Here is a 15,236-nt window from a genome sequence, read left to right on the forward strand (position 1 = left end):
AAGTAATGATAATAAAAAAAAAGAAATGATGAAATACATCAACAAAAGTCAGGTCCCCAGAAACCCTGCGCTATGTCTTATGATGTGGTTTGAACAGTGATGTTTGCAGAGTCTATGGATGACTATCCTGTAAACCTGAGTGGAGGCTGCCTGTGTTCTCTGTGGGAAAGCAAGTCCAGATTCCCTCCTGTGGGCCTGGGGAGGGAGACACATGCCCACTTCCTCTCCTCACCCCCACCAGGAGGCTGATCTGGTGCTGTGCTCATCACTGAGGCTTCTACCAGACATCAGAATAAAACTGGACTGAAAGTATTTTTAAATCCCAATGATACTTTCAGGTGGGGAATATACTTGATATATTATTTACAAAGAAAATATTTTCTAATATCTTTTCCTTTGTAGTCTATGAAACAATGTTTTCTAAAAGAGAAGATTGGCAAGGATTAGAAAGAAGTGAACTCCTTAAGTACTTCAACGATTGTGGTCATTTCCCAACCCACCAGCAAATTGATGAGGTTTGGGACCTGGTCCATAGAGGTAAGTCGTTTTCATTTCTTTTTTTTGTTTGTTTGTTTTTTTTTCCTTCTGGTTTCTCCTCCCTTCTTTCTTTCTTCCTTGTTTTCCTCCCTTGATCTTTCCTATGTTTCTTCTCTTACTTTCAGTTCAGTTCAGTTCAGTCACTCAGTCGTGTCTGACTCTTTGGGACCCCATGAACCGTAGCACGCCAGGCCTCCCTGTCCATCACCAACTTCCAGAGTCCACCCAAACCCATGTCCATTGAGTCAGTGATGCCATCCAGCCATCTCATACTCTGTTGTCCCCTTCTCCTCTTGCCCCCAATCCCTCCCAGCATCAGGGTCTTTTCCAGTGAGTCAGTTCTTCACATGAGGTGGCCAAAGTATTGGAGTTTCAGCTTCAACATCAGTCCTTCCATTGAACACCCAGGACTGATCTCCTTTAGAATGGACTGGTTGGATCTCCTTGCAGCCCAAGGGACTCTCAAGAGTCTTCTTCAACACCATAGGTCAAAAGCATCAATTCTTTGGCGCTCAGCTTTCTTCACAGTCCAACTCTCACATCCATACATGACCACAGGAAAAACCATAGCCTTGACTAGATGGACCTTTGTTGGCAAAGTAATGTCTCTGTTTTTTAATATGCTGTCTAGGTTGGTTATAACTTTCGTTCCAGGGAGTAAGCCTCTTTTAATTTCATGGCTACAGTTGCCATCTGCAGTGATTTTGCAGCCCAGAAAATAAAGTCAGCCATTGTTTCCACTGTTTCCCCTGTTTCCCCGTCTATTTGCCATGAAGTGATAGGACCAGATTTTTCTTATAAATCCCGTTTTTCAAATTGTTAAAACCTAATGTTAATATACATATGAAAGAAGGTTTAAATAACAGGTTAAGAGTTAATACAGTATCAACCTAGAGGGGTTGATACTAGAGGGTGGGGTGGGGAGGGAGACAGGAGGGAGTTTCAAAAGGGAGGGGACATATGTATACATATAGCTCATTCATATTGAGGTTTGACAGAAAATTACAAAACTCTGTAAAGCCGTTATCCTTTAATAAAAAATAAATTAAGAAAAAATTTACCTTTAAAGGAGTGGCGGAGATGATTTTAGCTTTTAAAAAGCTTTTAATGTATTTTTGATACAGTATGTTATATCTGAATACATTTAAAACCACCATATTTTAAATACTGATGCTACAATGATTTCTCGTAAATAAATTTGGTACAAAAAATATAGTCAAGTTTGAATGTTTAAACATTATAATTATTGCCAACACAATAATATTGTTTCTTAACAGTAAGCCAAAGATAGCATGCATTGTATAGGAATATTTAATAAGTTAAATGGAGCAACATTTCTCCTTTCTTTATATTGGTAAGGAAATTGTCACCAAGGTGTGGGAAGTCTCAATGAATTTTTCTTAACTCCTTTCTCAACATTTCTTTCTACGTCCACCCTAATATTTTGGCTTTCTACCATGTTTAGAGATGATGAATGAGGTGCCCAAAATGTAACTGAGAGGAAAAGGCAAACAAACAAAACAAAATATTTCAAGATCTTTTTTTCTAGTAGAGGAGAAGGGCTCACATGCCAGTAGGAAGGTATGATTAATGTTGGAGTGACAAGGTGGAAGCTCCATTGTGGGCTGAAGTCCTCTTTGTTAGTTCCTAGTGTAAATTGACCTAATACTTTACCTATGTATGGGCTTTGTTTTGCCACTGTCGCGTTCTTAGTACCCAGAAAAGTTTTCTAGACTCTTGGTAAATTTGTTCGCAGACTGGAGAAGCATCCAGGTCACTTTGAATGTTTGAGCAACTTTTTCCCACTGACAAAGACATTGAGCATTTATTATAGAAAATCTGAGAATATAGAAATACATAAAATTACTAATAAATAGCAATTAACATTTGATATTTATAATTCCCAGTCTCTTTCCTTCACATAGAACATTTTTATGAAAATTGGAATTTTCTACATGTTGGGCTCACTGGTAAAGAATCTGCCTGCCAATGCAGGAGACATGGGTTTGATCCCTGGCTGGGGAAGATCCCCGGAGAAGGAAATGGCAACCCATGCCAGTATTTTTACCTAGAAAATCCCTTGGAGCCTGGTGGGCTACAGTCCATACGGTCACAAAGAGTCTGACACAACTTAGTAACTGAGCACACTCGTGTTGCAAAATCTACATTTTTTGCCTAACAATACTCGTTAGTTCCCAAGCCATAAATACCTTTTACAGCATTATTTATGACTGAGTAATAACTCTATCATAAAGGAATTCTGTAAAGCATTTACTATTATACAGTTAAATTCTTACCATTTTTCTTTATAATAAATAATAAAATTCAAAAAGTTGAATGCAGCGAAGTAGAATCAACTAGAGATTTCAGAAACTTATTCTGATTAGTGTTAGTAATTTAAAATATGTTTTTCTTCAAATTAACTTTCATAGTGGTATTTTCCTTTACTAATTATTTTAGAATGTGTCATAGAGGCTTAGGTTTAGAGCATGGCTTAGTTTTAGATTGCCTGGATTTAATTCCTGACTTCATCACTAATTAGCTGTATGTCTTTGGACAAGTTACTTATCTATGCTATTTCTTATTTTATTAATATATGTTTAAAGCAAGATAATACTATCAAAATAGTTGGGCTGTTGTGACTTTTAAATGAAATAATTCATGTAAAACTTGTGGATCATTTTAAGTACTAATAAATGTCTATTATTATTATTATTAAATAATTCTTTAGTATACTGATATAGTTATGAAAATTAACTTTCATAATTTTTTAATTTTGAAGGTTTTAAAATATTGAGCCTAATTGTTGAATGACTTATTTCTATAGATATTTTTGGATTGAATGTCATCCATTGGTTTCTACCCATATCATTTCTTGATTATCATAATTACCTGTGTACTACAGGAGATAATGCTCATTTATACTCATTTTACAGATGAGAGAACTGAGACTTAGAGAGTTTTTAAAGCTCACTAGGAGAGCTGAAACTTTAACCCTGTTCTCTTAAAATCAAGTTCAATGCTCACTATGTGGAGTAAAATTTAAAAGTTCAGTATTACAAAAACATAATTAGATGGATGATTAAAATGTTCTTGACAGCAAGTACTTCCTTTTATTGATCTTTCACAAACTAAATAATGCCTTATGATATAGCAGGTTTTCTGTAAATGTTTCACTCTATTAAATTTCTTATTAAAACTAGAATTTTCAAAAGAACAGTTAGCTTAAAGACATACTCTTTTTATTATAATGCCTAAAATTGGGAAACTTTCCTTTATAGAAGAAGCCACTCTAACATAATTTAAAATATATATCCAATTATGTTGCTACATCTGGTTAAACAATTCTAGTTCATAAGAATCATTAGTTTAGAATAGAGATATTCTAAAATAATAGAAAGAAAACCAAAAATTTGTGGGAAATGGAGCTAGTGTTTTCTGCTTGCTTCTGGTAAGGGAATCTGATTTTATGCATTTTGGATTGTCAGTCATCTTCATTCATACTGACTTCTTTGATTGTGGATAATAGCTCCAGATGTGCAACCTACACATTTTTTCATCCAATAGCATATTTCATCAGCTCATGTGTACATAATTCAATTGATTAACTTCTTCAGTGTATGACACCAAGTAGGTCAAAGTTTCAAAACTGTCTTTGCGTTCAGGTATTTTTAGCTTTTTTTTTTTCCATTTTTTTTTCTTCTTATCACTATGGTAACAAAAATTGTAACTGAGGATATGATTTTTGTCTGAAAATCTTTCTTTGGGAGAATGAAGCAACTTCAGACTGAATGTAGAGGCTGATCTTGAAAGCTGAAGACTATGCAGAGATGAGAACCTTTCCTTGATGTTTATTTACATCTCAACAAGTGAAACTAGGAACAGCAGAATGACATATATTAAAGAAAATAATACATTATATTCTCACGTCTGCCTAAGTTTTAGAAGTTTGAACTTGGAAAAGTTTCCAGCATTTTCTCAATATGAGAATAGAAACTTTAGTTTGTTTTCAGTGATTAAAATTACCTCAATAATGAAGACAAGTCCACTGTCACTGTGGAGCCCTAGATGAAAAGTCTTAAAACCTAAGACATTCTCTGCATCTGAAGAAACAATGGTCTGAGGTAGGATATGGATTATTTCAGGCTCCCAAGTTGGTGGCAAATTGTAACTGCGTCCTGGGCCCCCTGCTCCTTAGGGCACAGCTTGTTCACTAAAAGCAGACAGCACTGGATTTCCTGTTATATTTTCAAGATATGACTTTATTTATAAACTGGGGATAATATAATGATTTTCCCCTATTTCTTTTTCATATGAGCAAGCTCTTTAGCAATAAGATTTTGATTATGCAGAAAAGGAATTAAAGAGGATTTTAAAAAGATAATAGCTAATAAGAGTATTCTAGGGCCAAAGAAATTCTAATGATGAAAGAATGAAGAAGTATCAGAAGTAACGTGCTACAAAAACCTTATTTTAAATAACTTCTAAAAAAGAAATTTAACACATTAGTAGCATAAAGCTTTTTGGAAATACAAACTAAAGCCAAAGATGAAATGAAAAATACTAGCAGTTTTATGTTTCAGAATGACATGTGGCTACTGACTAGAGGGTCGCCAGGTCTTACGGAGATCTCTTAGTGTACTGTAAAGGTTGGGGAACGTGTCTGGCAATCTGTCTTCTTTTTATATAATAAAAATAATCCTTTTTAATGTAATTTTATACAATAAAATAGATACACTATATATTTATGTTGCTAGAACAAATCTCAGGCCATGAGCTCACTGCTTCTCACAAGGAGTTCATTTTTATTTCTAACCTCCATCTGTCAAACTTCAGTTTCAATCTATTTGGCTTTTGAATTTCTTTTTATGAGATTGTGACCACATAGCAACTGAGGGCTATGTAGCGAGCGACATAGCATGTGGGCTGTCCTGACCAACTGAGCTGCAGTTTATTTCTTATATTTCCTATGAAGTGTGTTATGTACACTGTTAATGCCCATGGATGTTGACTTTTTTCTCACCCCTTCAAGTCAATTGAGCTTCCTTTGACGCCTTGTTATGTGGAGAAAATAATTCTCATTTTGCACATGGTGATATTGGTCAGGTCTTCAGATCCCTGTCATCATCTAGTTGAGTAGAGCCTGTGACCTATATAGGTCTACATTTATTTACTAGAGGAGGACAAAATGCTCAAAAAATGCAGAGGCAGATAAATAAGTATAATTCCTAGCACAAGATCGCATTATCAGAAATGAAGCACTAAAGATGATTTAGGCATGTGATCACCATTAGGAAAGCCTGGCAGCTATGCTGACTGAATGACAGGAAGACTTTCTAATATCACCTCCCCTCCACCAGTGAGTTCCCTGAATTGTACCGCCATGACATATTTTAGTGATTAAGAATTTTGTTATGCAACACTGGATAACTTGAGAAGTGTTTGATGTTTATCCCACCTGCTCTGATGGGTTTCCTGCTAACGTCTCATGAATCTACAGACTCTTTCTGTGGACTACAAATATATAAAGGTTTTGTCAGTGGTGTCTATAACCCTTTTGTAGCAGGATGCCATTTTTTCTCCTGGTATTTTAGTAGGTACTCTCTGATGCTTTCAGCCGTGTGAGAGGTAAAAGCACATTCTCTTATCCAATGGATAATTTCTGGTGCAAGTCATACAGTGAAAGGAAATTCATTAGAGTATATTATATGGATGCCTTCCTTAGCTGAGACAATCCAGAATTTTTTGATAAAATCATTGCAAATATTGTTAACGTCTTTTGAGTTCTTAATATGGGCTGTGAAATGTAATATGGTTCAGAAGTCTCAGTCTCCATAATAACTGGAGGGACATGCACATGTTTAACTAGATAAATACAGTGTTGTAAATGCTTATACATTCGCATATATATCAAGTGCTAAGATGATACTGATATTAATTATGGCTAAAGTTTGGAAATCAGGGAAAGTTACAAAGTGTACTTAAGACTTGAGAGCATCACTGTAGGATGTGCTAACAAGGTGATAAAAAGAAAAAAGACAAGGTTTAATGCATAAAGGATTGTATACAAAGAAAATTAGAATTTACAGGACTGCTGGTAACTCTGAATAGAGGAGGCATGTGTCTGCTGGGTGGGTACCGGGAGAAGATATGCTGTTACTAAAACTGCTGAATTAAAAAAAAGATGCCAGATCATTCACTGAGATCTAGTTGGACTGTGGTTGCTTTTCCCTATAGGATTCTCCTTGTTTTATGTCCCTTATCCACCTGTCAGCTGCCTATGGGAAATGGTTGTTTCCAAATTCACAATGCAAATTAGATTTTGGTTATAAATCAGTTATGTGACAGTAGGAGCTATTTAAACACTCTCCCCTAGAGCTCAAATACCCCCTGAAGAATCTAGAGACCGAACCCTAGGGGCAAAGAGCAGTCCTGAAACATGTGTCGTCACCTTGCTTCAGCTACCTAATCCAAGCAGCCGCTCCTAAAATTCCTCCTGCTTTCTCCTCTAAAACTTTTAAAAAGATGGCTCTTGACATTTTGTCTCATCTTACATTATTTAACATTGCTAATGCCTTCTATCTCTTCATCCATGGCTGTGCAAAGCCTATGCAATCCTGTGCTAATGATATACCCTGAGCATGGTCATCGCCTTTGGAAGGCTTGTTTCCCCCTCATTGCTATCCTGCAGTCATGTGAGTTGTTACTCCAATTATTAGGTTACCCTAACTAACCATTCTGGGTTTCTTTGAATCTTTTATTGTTTAGGTTGAAATATTTGTACTATTGTTCTATAAGCTGCACAGAGAATCTGATTAAATTGTGTAATAGTACTTAACACCAGCTCTTCTTCTAAAGCCTGTTTTCTTTAAGTAGAAAAAAACCATCTTTAAGAAACAACAGGAACAGCAGGGGTTGGAGAATGGAATAACTTCAATAAAGGTATAATTACGTTCATAAGTCTGTTTGAGAGCAAGGCTTTAGGTTTCTTTTGTTAGATGACTGTTTATTAAGATTACACACCCAGTCGTCCTAACACACAGAGATCCACCAACAAGCCTTTGTTTTATATGATTGAATTACTATAATATCAGGAATATAAATTCCCTGGCGAGAGCAACTTTGCTCTGCAAGGCTCTGACAAATGAAAGAAACATTAATATAAAATATTTCATCAGAAATTCTTGTGAAATGCAAAATTTTATGATATAGTATAATTAGTCCAACATCATAAACATGGTATTCAAGAACTTTTTTTTTCTGGCATTTCACTTGTTCCAGAATACTGTGATTTCCCACAGTGAAGTAAAAACTTTGAAAGGACTTAGAATGGTTCTCAGACCTTTACAGTCAAGTAAGTTTTACAGTTCTCAGTTTACTTCTTAAGTCTCCTTTAGGAATGAACGTTTTCTAGCATTTCTGAATCAAGCTTTCAAAAAGAATTAAGCTCTGCTCAGTAAGGCACCATGATACTGCTATGATGTGAAGTCTATCACGCTGATCTAAGTTATAAGTATTATTGTAATGAAAGCTTATGATTCAGATTCATAAAACCAAGCTTCTTGCAGAATGCTGTGAGTTTGGCCGGTTAGAGGCCAAAAGTTAATGCTAAACGATTGTTTCCTTAAACTTTACTTTAGGTATTATAAGCCCATCAGAGTTTCACTTTGGTATTTCTGTTTCCAAAATTTAAACTTCTGCGACTGCTGCCATGTTGAAATCAACATGCCAATACTGTTGTGTGGAAGTGTTATTATTACTTTTTTAATCAGAGTCATGTTGGCCTGTTACCCAAGATGTTTATAGAGCAAGCTTCTTTTACAACATAGCTTTCCAGGAATCTTATTGTAAATATGTCATGTTTCTATTCTTTTGAAGTATTTCTGCCAATTATTCTGTATTTCCCAAAGCTTATATATTTTTTAGTATGATGAAGGACCAAAGCATCCTTTTAGATGAGGTCGCTTAGTGGTTTGGATAGAGAGGACTTGATTTTCATATATGTCCTTGAATGCACTTATAATCCTTTGTGGTAAAAATAGGAACACATATATAAGCACATTTGTATGGGATGTGTATAATAGTTAGTAACTCTCACCAGCACTAATAACTGCCTACAAAAAGGCAGATAGTATAATCTCCTCTTTCTCTTTATTTTTCGTGGAGTTTAATTCATAGTACCAATCGGAGAGAACATAAGTTTAACTATACACCTACAGTTTATTGTGCATATTTTCTAGCAATTGAGTTTTGCATTTAATATCAAACAATCACTTCAACTCACAGCTCTTTGCCAAGGTTTCATAACATATTCATGTATTTAAATGAGTTGTAAAGTGAATGCTAAATCTTTTGATTGTAAGGAAGTTAATGTACCCAGACTTTCAAAGTAAGAAATAAATTTGAATGGATTAAATGATAATCCCTATAGCTTTCACTTTCTGGAATTCCAAAGAATTCGTTGAGGAGAGAGAGGATAAAACTGTGACTGCTATGCTGGACCTGCACTGTGATGCCTGTGCCGTGCAGGTGAGCCTCACCTTGGGTGACTGGAGCCAGAAAGAGAATGGGAACACTTGTGTTGCATTAACGTCCCATATCAGCTGACTAATTTCTAGCAGGTAAATCTTAATCTGCCCTTGGAAAACCAGTTCTAATTATTGTACAGAATAAGGAGTAGTACAGCTTCTCAGGAATGAGATGATTGTTAGTATAACTACTGCATACCTCTTGCTGATGGCATTCTTTTGTATTTTTGGAGGACACCTAGAACCAATCATTGTTTGGAATACTCCTAATGCCATGGTTCTCCATGATGTTTCAGTTACAGTAAAAGACAAAGAGGCCTATTACTATAACTACCATATTCTAAATGGTTAGTCTGCAGATGATAACCATCTCCTTAATACCCACTTGCAGGACATAGCATTTGAAATATCTTGAAGATTTTTTTTGCTGTTTACTTCCAGTGGTTTTATGTTCTCAGTCTTCTGAAGGTGCTTGCATAAAACAGTTTTCATGATCTTGATTTCTCATTTTCTAGAGTCTTCATTTCTAGTGTTTGCATTCTGATAGCTACTTAAGTACTTCTTGGGTTGTAACTAGGTTTTATTGTTCCTTGTAATGTCTTTCATCTTTCTTTTTAGCCTCTTACTCTGTAATCACGTCTTGCTATCTTTTTGGCTCTTAGATCCTTTCAATAAATCTGCATCCCCATGGGGACTTTCAACCCGTAAATTTTCCTCTGTTTACAGTATTGATTTTTGTTGTTGTTCTGTCCATTAAGTTGTGCTCAACTCTTTGTGACCCATGGATTGCAGGCTCCTCTGTCCTCCACTATCTCCTAGAGTTTGCTCAAATTCATTAAGTAGGTGATGCTATCTAACCATCTCATCCTCTTCCACTTTGTTCTTTTGCTGTAGATCTTTCTCATCATCGGGGTCTTTTCCAGTGAGTCGGCTCTTTGCATCAGGTGGCCAAAGGATTGGAGCTTCAGCGTTAGTCCTTCCGATGAATATTCAGTTGAATTCCTTTAAGATTGACTGGTTTGATCTCCTTGAAGCCCAAGGGTCTATCAAGAGTTTTCTCCAGCACAATTCAAAAGCATCAGTTCTTTGGCACTCAGCCATCTTTGTCATCCAAGGCTCACATCCTTGTACGTGGCTACTGGAAAACCACAGCTTTAACTATGGAGACCTTTGTTGGGAAAGTGATGTCTCTGTTTTTTAATAATCTGTCTAGATTTGTCATAGCTTTCCTTCCAAAGAATAAGTGTCATTTAATTTCATGGATGCAGTCACCATCCTCAGTGATTTTGGAGCCCAAGAAAATAAAATCTGTTTCCTGTTTTCCCCCTTCTATTTCCTATGAAGTGATGGAACCAGATGCCATGATCTTAGTTTTTTTAAAGTTGAGTTTTAAGCTAGCGTTTTCACTCTTTTCTTTCACCCTCATCAAGAGGCTCTTTATACAGTATTCATAACCCCAGAGATTTTTGTTTTTACCTTTCTCGTTACTCATCTTAGATTTATTCCATGGTACCCATGCATCCTTTTTAAACCTCCTTACCCTCCTCAGACTTATTTTCCAAGAGGCTGGATCTGGTAGAACCAACTTTCTGCCTAGTTCATACAGATAAACATGGCATGGCTGGAGAAAAATATAACTATGCTGATTTATTTCACTTTCAATTTCTGATCACGAATGTCAAGTGGACCCTCAGAAATGCCAAGCAGTTTTATTCCACTTTTCAAGTTAATTAAGACTCCTCCTCTCCTTGATTAATATTGCACATGAACTTGGCCCTCCTCAAACTTTAAACATCTTCCTCCTTTCTATTCATGACCTGTCTCTAATGAAACTGATAGAACAGACACATTAGAAAGGACTGCCTTATCTTCTAACCTCCCAACCCATCAGGCTTCCAGCAGTTTCAGCCTCAGAGCCTGCTTTTCTTCCTCTTGCAATGGATGAGCTTTCCTTTCATCCCTTCTTGATCACAGTATTCTGTTATCTCTGACTTACTCAAGGATTTTACTCCTGCCTTGACTTTCTTGGGCTTCACTGGTGGCTCAAAAGGTAAAGAATCTGCCTGGAATGAAGACCTGAATTCTATTCCTTGGTCAGGAAGATCCCCTGCAGAAGGGAATGGCTACCCACTGCAGTATTTTTGCCTGGAGAGTTCCATGGACAGAGGAGCCTGGAGGGCTACAGTCCATGGGGTCTCATAGGGTCGGGTATGACTGAGTGACTAACACTTTCACTTTACTTTCTTGCTCCAGATTATTTTCTGTCTTACCTCTTTCAATTATTCTCCCTGTGAACTGTATCTTAAGAGCATACAAACATGCTAAGAAATTTTCCACCTTACAAACACCCTCCCTAAATGCTATGTAATGTACTGTTTCTTCATTCTTCAATTACCATTCCATTTCTTTGCTCTCTTTTGTAAGAAATTCCTCAAACTATTGAGTCTATTTGTCATGTCTGTTTCCTTCTTTACTTCCCATACCTTTCTTCTTTTTAAGACATATTATGAAATACTTTAGTCTTCCCTGGTGGCTCAGATGGTCAAGAATCTGCCTGCAATGCAGGAGACATGGCTTCGATACCTGGGTCAGGAAGATCCCCTGGAGGAGGGCATGGCGACCCACTCTAGTATTCTTGCATGGACAAGGGAGCCTGGTGGGTTACAGTCCATAGTGTCACAGAGTTGGATATGACTGAAGTGACCTAGCACGCACACATGAAAGTACTTCGGATGTATAAAAACAATCCGTAAAATATATAATAAACACCAATTAAATAGTGGGCTAATGCTACATACATCAACTAGATAAATATTTGTAAAAGGAAAAGTTATAAGTGAAGAAAAAGTTTCAGAGACACATAATTTATTATATCGACGTTGTAGATATTCAAGATTGTATTTTATATTGCTTGAGAGTACCTGTATATGTAGTAAAATCATAAAGACATAAATGGTAAAGGAAGATAGCAAATTCAGAATAACGATTACTTCCCTTTTTCTTTTTTCACAGCAAAGACAGAACAGCTCTGTAAGGAGTCTAGGCATGTCAGGGAACCCAGTCAGTTACAGAGAAGAGAGGGAACATTGGTACAGAGTAGGAATGTAGCATTCAAAATACCAAGTGTGAAACTAAAACCTCCCTCTTAATAACCTAGCAGTGAGATATGCTGCAAATTTAGCCCAGATGAAACTTCTCTGGAAGCTGCTGGTAAAATAATGAGATTTTTGCATAAAGGGAGAGCTCTCTGGCACAGGAAAATCTGAGCTCCACGTTAGGTTGTGGGTCTGGGAGAGAAAGAAACAGAGGGAAAGATAAGGGGAATGATATGCCACTTCTACCAGATGTCAAACTCCCACTTAAATCTGGGCCTGTTTCTGGGTTCATTTCTGTTAGAAATAGTTCTAATTCCGTTATCTCTGTATATCCTTATGTGTGTGTGCTAAGTCGCTTCAGTTGTGTCTAACTCTTCGTGACCCTGTGGACCGTAGCCCGCCAGGCTCCTCTGTCCATGGGATTCCTTAGGCAATAATACTGGAGTGGGTTGCCATGCCCTCCTCCAGGGGAATCTTCCTGACCCAGGGACCGAACCCCTATGTTTTGTATCTCCTCCTTTGGCAGGCAGGTTCTTTACTACTAGCACCACCTGGGAAGCTGGTACATCTCTACACCAACACCCAAAGTGGTATAGTTTTATAAGGAGCCATACCTGGCAAGGAGAGTTTACCACTTTCTTTCTTTTGTGGGTTTTTTTTTTTTTTTTTTTGGCTTTGGATTTTCTTGAATTTTTTTTTTTACTTTTATAGAAATGTGAGAATTTTTTCTTTTTTTTTTTTTTTTAGTTTTTTAGTTTTTTATTTTTTAAATTTTAAAAACTTTAATTCTTACATGCATTCCCAAACAATTCAGTTAATGTTGAGATAATTTGTAGACCATGGACTTCTTTTTAAAATTACATTTTTCTGCTAATAGGTTAAGTCTTTATGTTTTATAAATTGTACAAAAATTATAAAATTACATATTTTTACATCACATATTTTGCATTTACACGTTATATGTTTTTCAGTGGTTTCCTTTCTAAAGATCTTATAAATTATTGTTTGAATTATTTCCCTTTTTATTTTATGTTGTAGTAGGAATATATCCCATGAGATCTGTCCTACTAATAAATTTTTAAATGCACAATATAATGGCAACCCACCCCAGTATTCTTGACTGGGAAATCCCACGGAGAGAGAAGCCTGGCAGGCTACAGTCCATAGGGTTGCAAAGAGTCAGGCATGACTTAGTGACTAAACAATGGTAACAACAACAGTGCTATTGAATATAGGTATAAAATACTATGTTGGATCTCTGTGGTTTACTTATCTTGTTTGGTACTTTCTTTTGTTGCTGTTTAGAAGTGAAGGAGAGTCAAGTCTTTTAATGTTTGTTAATTTGGGTGCTGGGTATACAGAGCTCATTTTCCCCCTTGATTTCTTTTCTATATGTCTGAAATAATTAAAAATAAATTTAAAAAAATCTCCAGTTCCTTCATATCACATGTAGAATAAACTCCAAACATCCAAGCAATGATATATTTTCTACCTTTCCAACCTCAGGTCCTATCCCCTCTCTCTTGCTTGCTCTACTCCAGTTAGGCTAATGACATTTACTTTTTTGAATACAGAAAATTCTTTGCATTTGCTATTTCTACTATTTAGAATTTTCTTTCCTCATGGATAACTCTTCTAGAATTTTAACTCACATTCCACTCAAATATTTGCTCCGAAAGGCCTTTCCTGATTTTCTTCTCTGAAATGTCCCGTTCTCCTCCCACTGTCCTCTGCCATCTGTCCTCCTCCGTTGCTTTGTTGGTTATTATTCAGTCCCTAAGTTGTGTCTGACTCTTTGCAACCCTATGGACTGCACAACCCCAGGCTTTCCTGCCCTTCACTATCTCCTATAGTTTGCTTAAACTCATGTCCACTGAGTCAATGATACCATCCAACCATCTTACCCTCTGTCGTCCCCTTCTCCTCCTGCCTTCAGTCCTTCCCAGCATCAGAGTCTTTTTCACAATGTCAGCTCTTTGCATCAGGTGGCCAAAGTATTGGAGTTTCAGCTTCAGCATCAGTCCTTCCAATGAATATTCAGGACTGATTTTCTTTAGGGTTGACTGGTTGGATCTCCTTGCAGTCCAAGGAACTCTAAAGAGTCTTCTCCAACACCACAGTTCAAACCATCAATTTTCAGTGCTCAGCCTGCTTTATGGTCCAACTCTCACATTCATACTTGACTACTGGAAAAACTATAGCTTTGAGTAGACAGACCTTTGTCAGCAAAGTAATGTCTCTGCTTTTTAATATGCTGTCTAATTGGTCATAGCTTTTCTTCTAAGGAGAAAGTCTCTTAATTCCATGGCTGAAGTCACCATCTGCAGTAATTTTGGAGCTCAAGGAAATAGACTGTCATTGTTTCCAATTTTTTCCCCATCTATTTGCCATGGAGTGATGAGACCCGATGCCATGATCTTAGGTTTTTGAATATTGAGTTTTAAGCCAGCTTTTCCACTCTCCTTTTCACCTTCATCAAGAGGCTCTTTAGTTCCTCTTTGCTTTCTGCCATTGAAGTGGTATCATCTGCATATCTGAGGTTGTTGATATTTCTCCCTACAATCTTGATTCCAGCTTGTGATTCATCCAGCCTGGCATTTTGCATGATGTGTTCTGTCTATAAGTTAGATAAGCAGGCTGACAGTCTTGATGAACTCCTTACATTTTGAACCAGTCCATTGTCCCACATCTGGTTCTACTACTGCTTCTTGACCTGCATACAAGGTTCTCAGGTATTAGTGGCTTCCATCTGTTTAATATTTATTTTTCTTATTCTATTTATCACTATCTGATATTATATTAAACACTTTATTTTTTAATGGTCTGTGTCCTCCAACATGCTGTTGATTTGAACTTGACAGGGTTCTTATCTATCTTGTTCACTGTGATGATCCAGTTCACTGAAGAGAACCTTGTTTACAGTAAGGAGGGAAGAGATGGTATCATCAGCCACAGCAGGATGCAGGACCTATGCCAGTACTAAGGTGAAAAGAAAATCTTCCCAAATTTCCTCTAACATTAGTGGATTAGGAAAAAATGAAAAGATAGCCTATATCCATATAGTCCTAGAGATGAT

The 15,236-nt window shown here is 36.7% G+C and overlaps 1 protein-coding gene across 1 annotated transcript in view; it reads left to right on the forward strand.

Annotated features, from left to right (window-relative positions):
• IQCM (IQ motif containing M) overlaps window positions 1-15,236 on the forward strand; it is a 594,059-nt gene that overhangs the window by 283,923 nt on the left and 294,900 nt on the right. Inside the window, exon 14 of the mRNA XM_060400977.1 lies at window positions 403-537. Coding sequence (XP_060256960.1) covers window positions 403-537 — 135 coding nt within the window. The remainder of the gene's footprint in view (window positions 1-402; window positions 538-15,236) is intronic.

Source organism: Ovis aries, chromosome 17, assembly GCF_016772045.2.
Source record: "Ovis aries strain OAR_USU_Benz2616 breed Rambouillet chromosome 17, ARS-UI_Ramb_v3.0, whole genome shotgun sequence".
Taxonomy (NCBI): domain Eukaryota; kingdom Metazoa; phylum Chordata; class Mammalia; order Artiodactyla; family Bovidae; genus Ovis; species Ovis aries.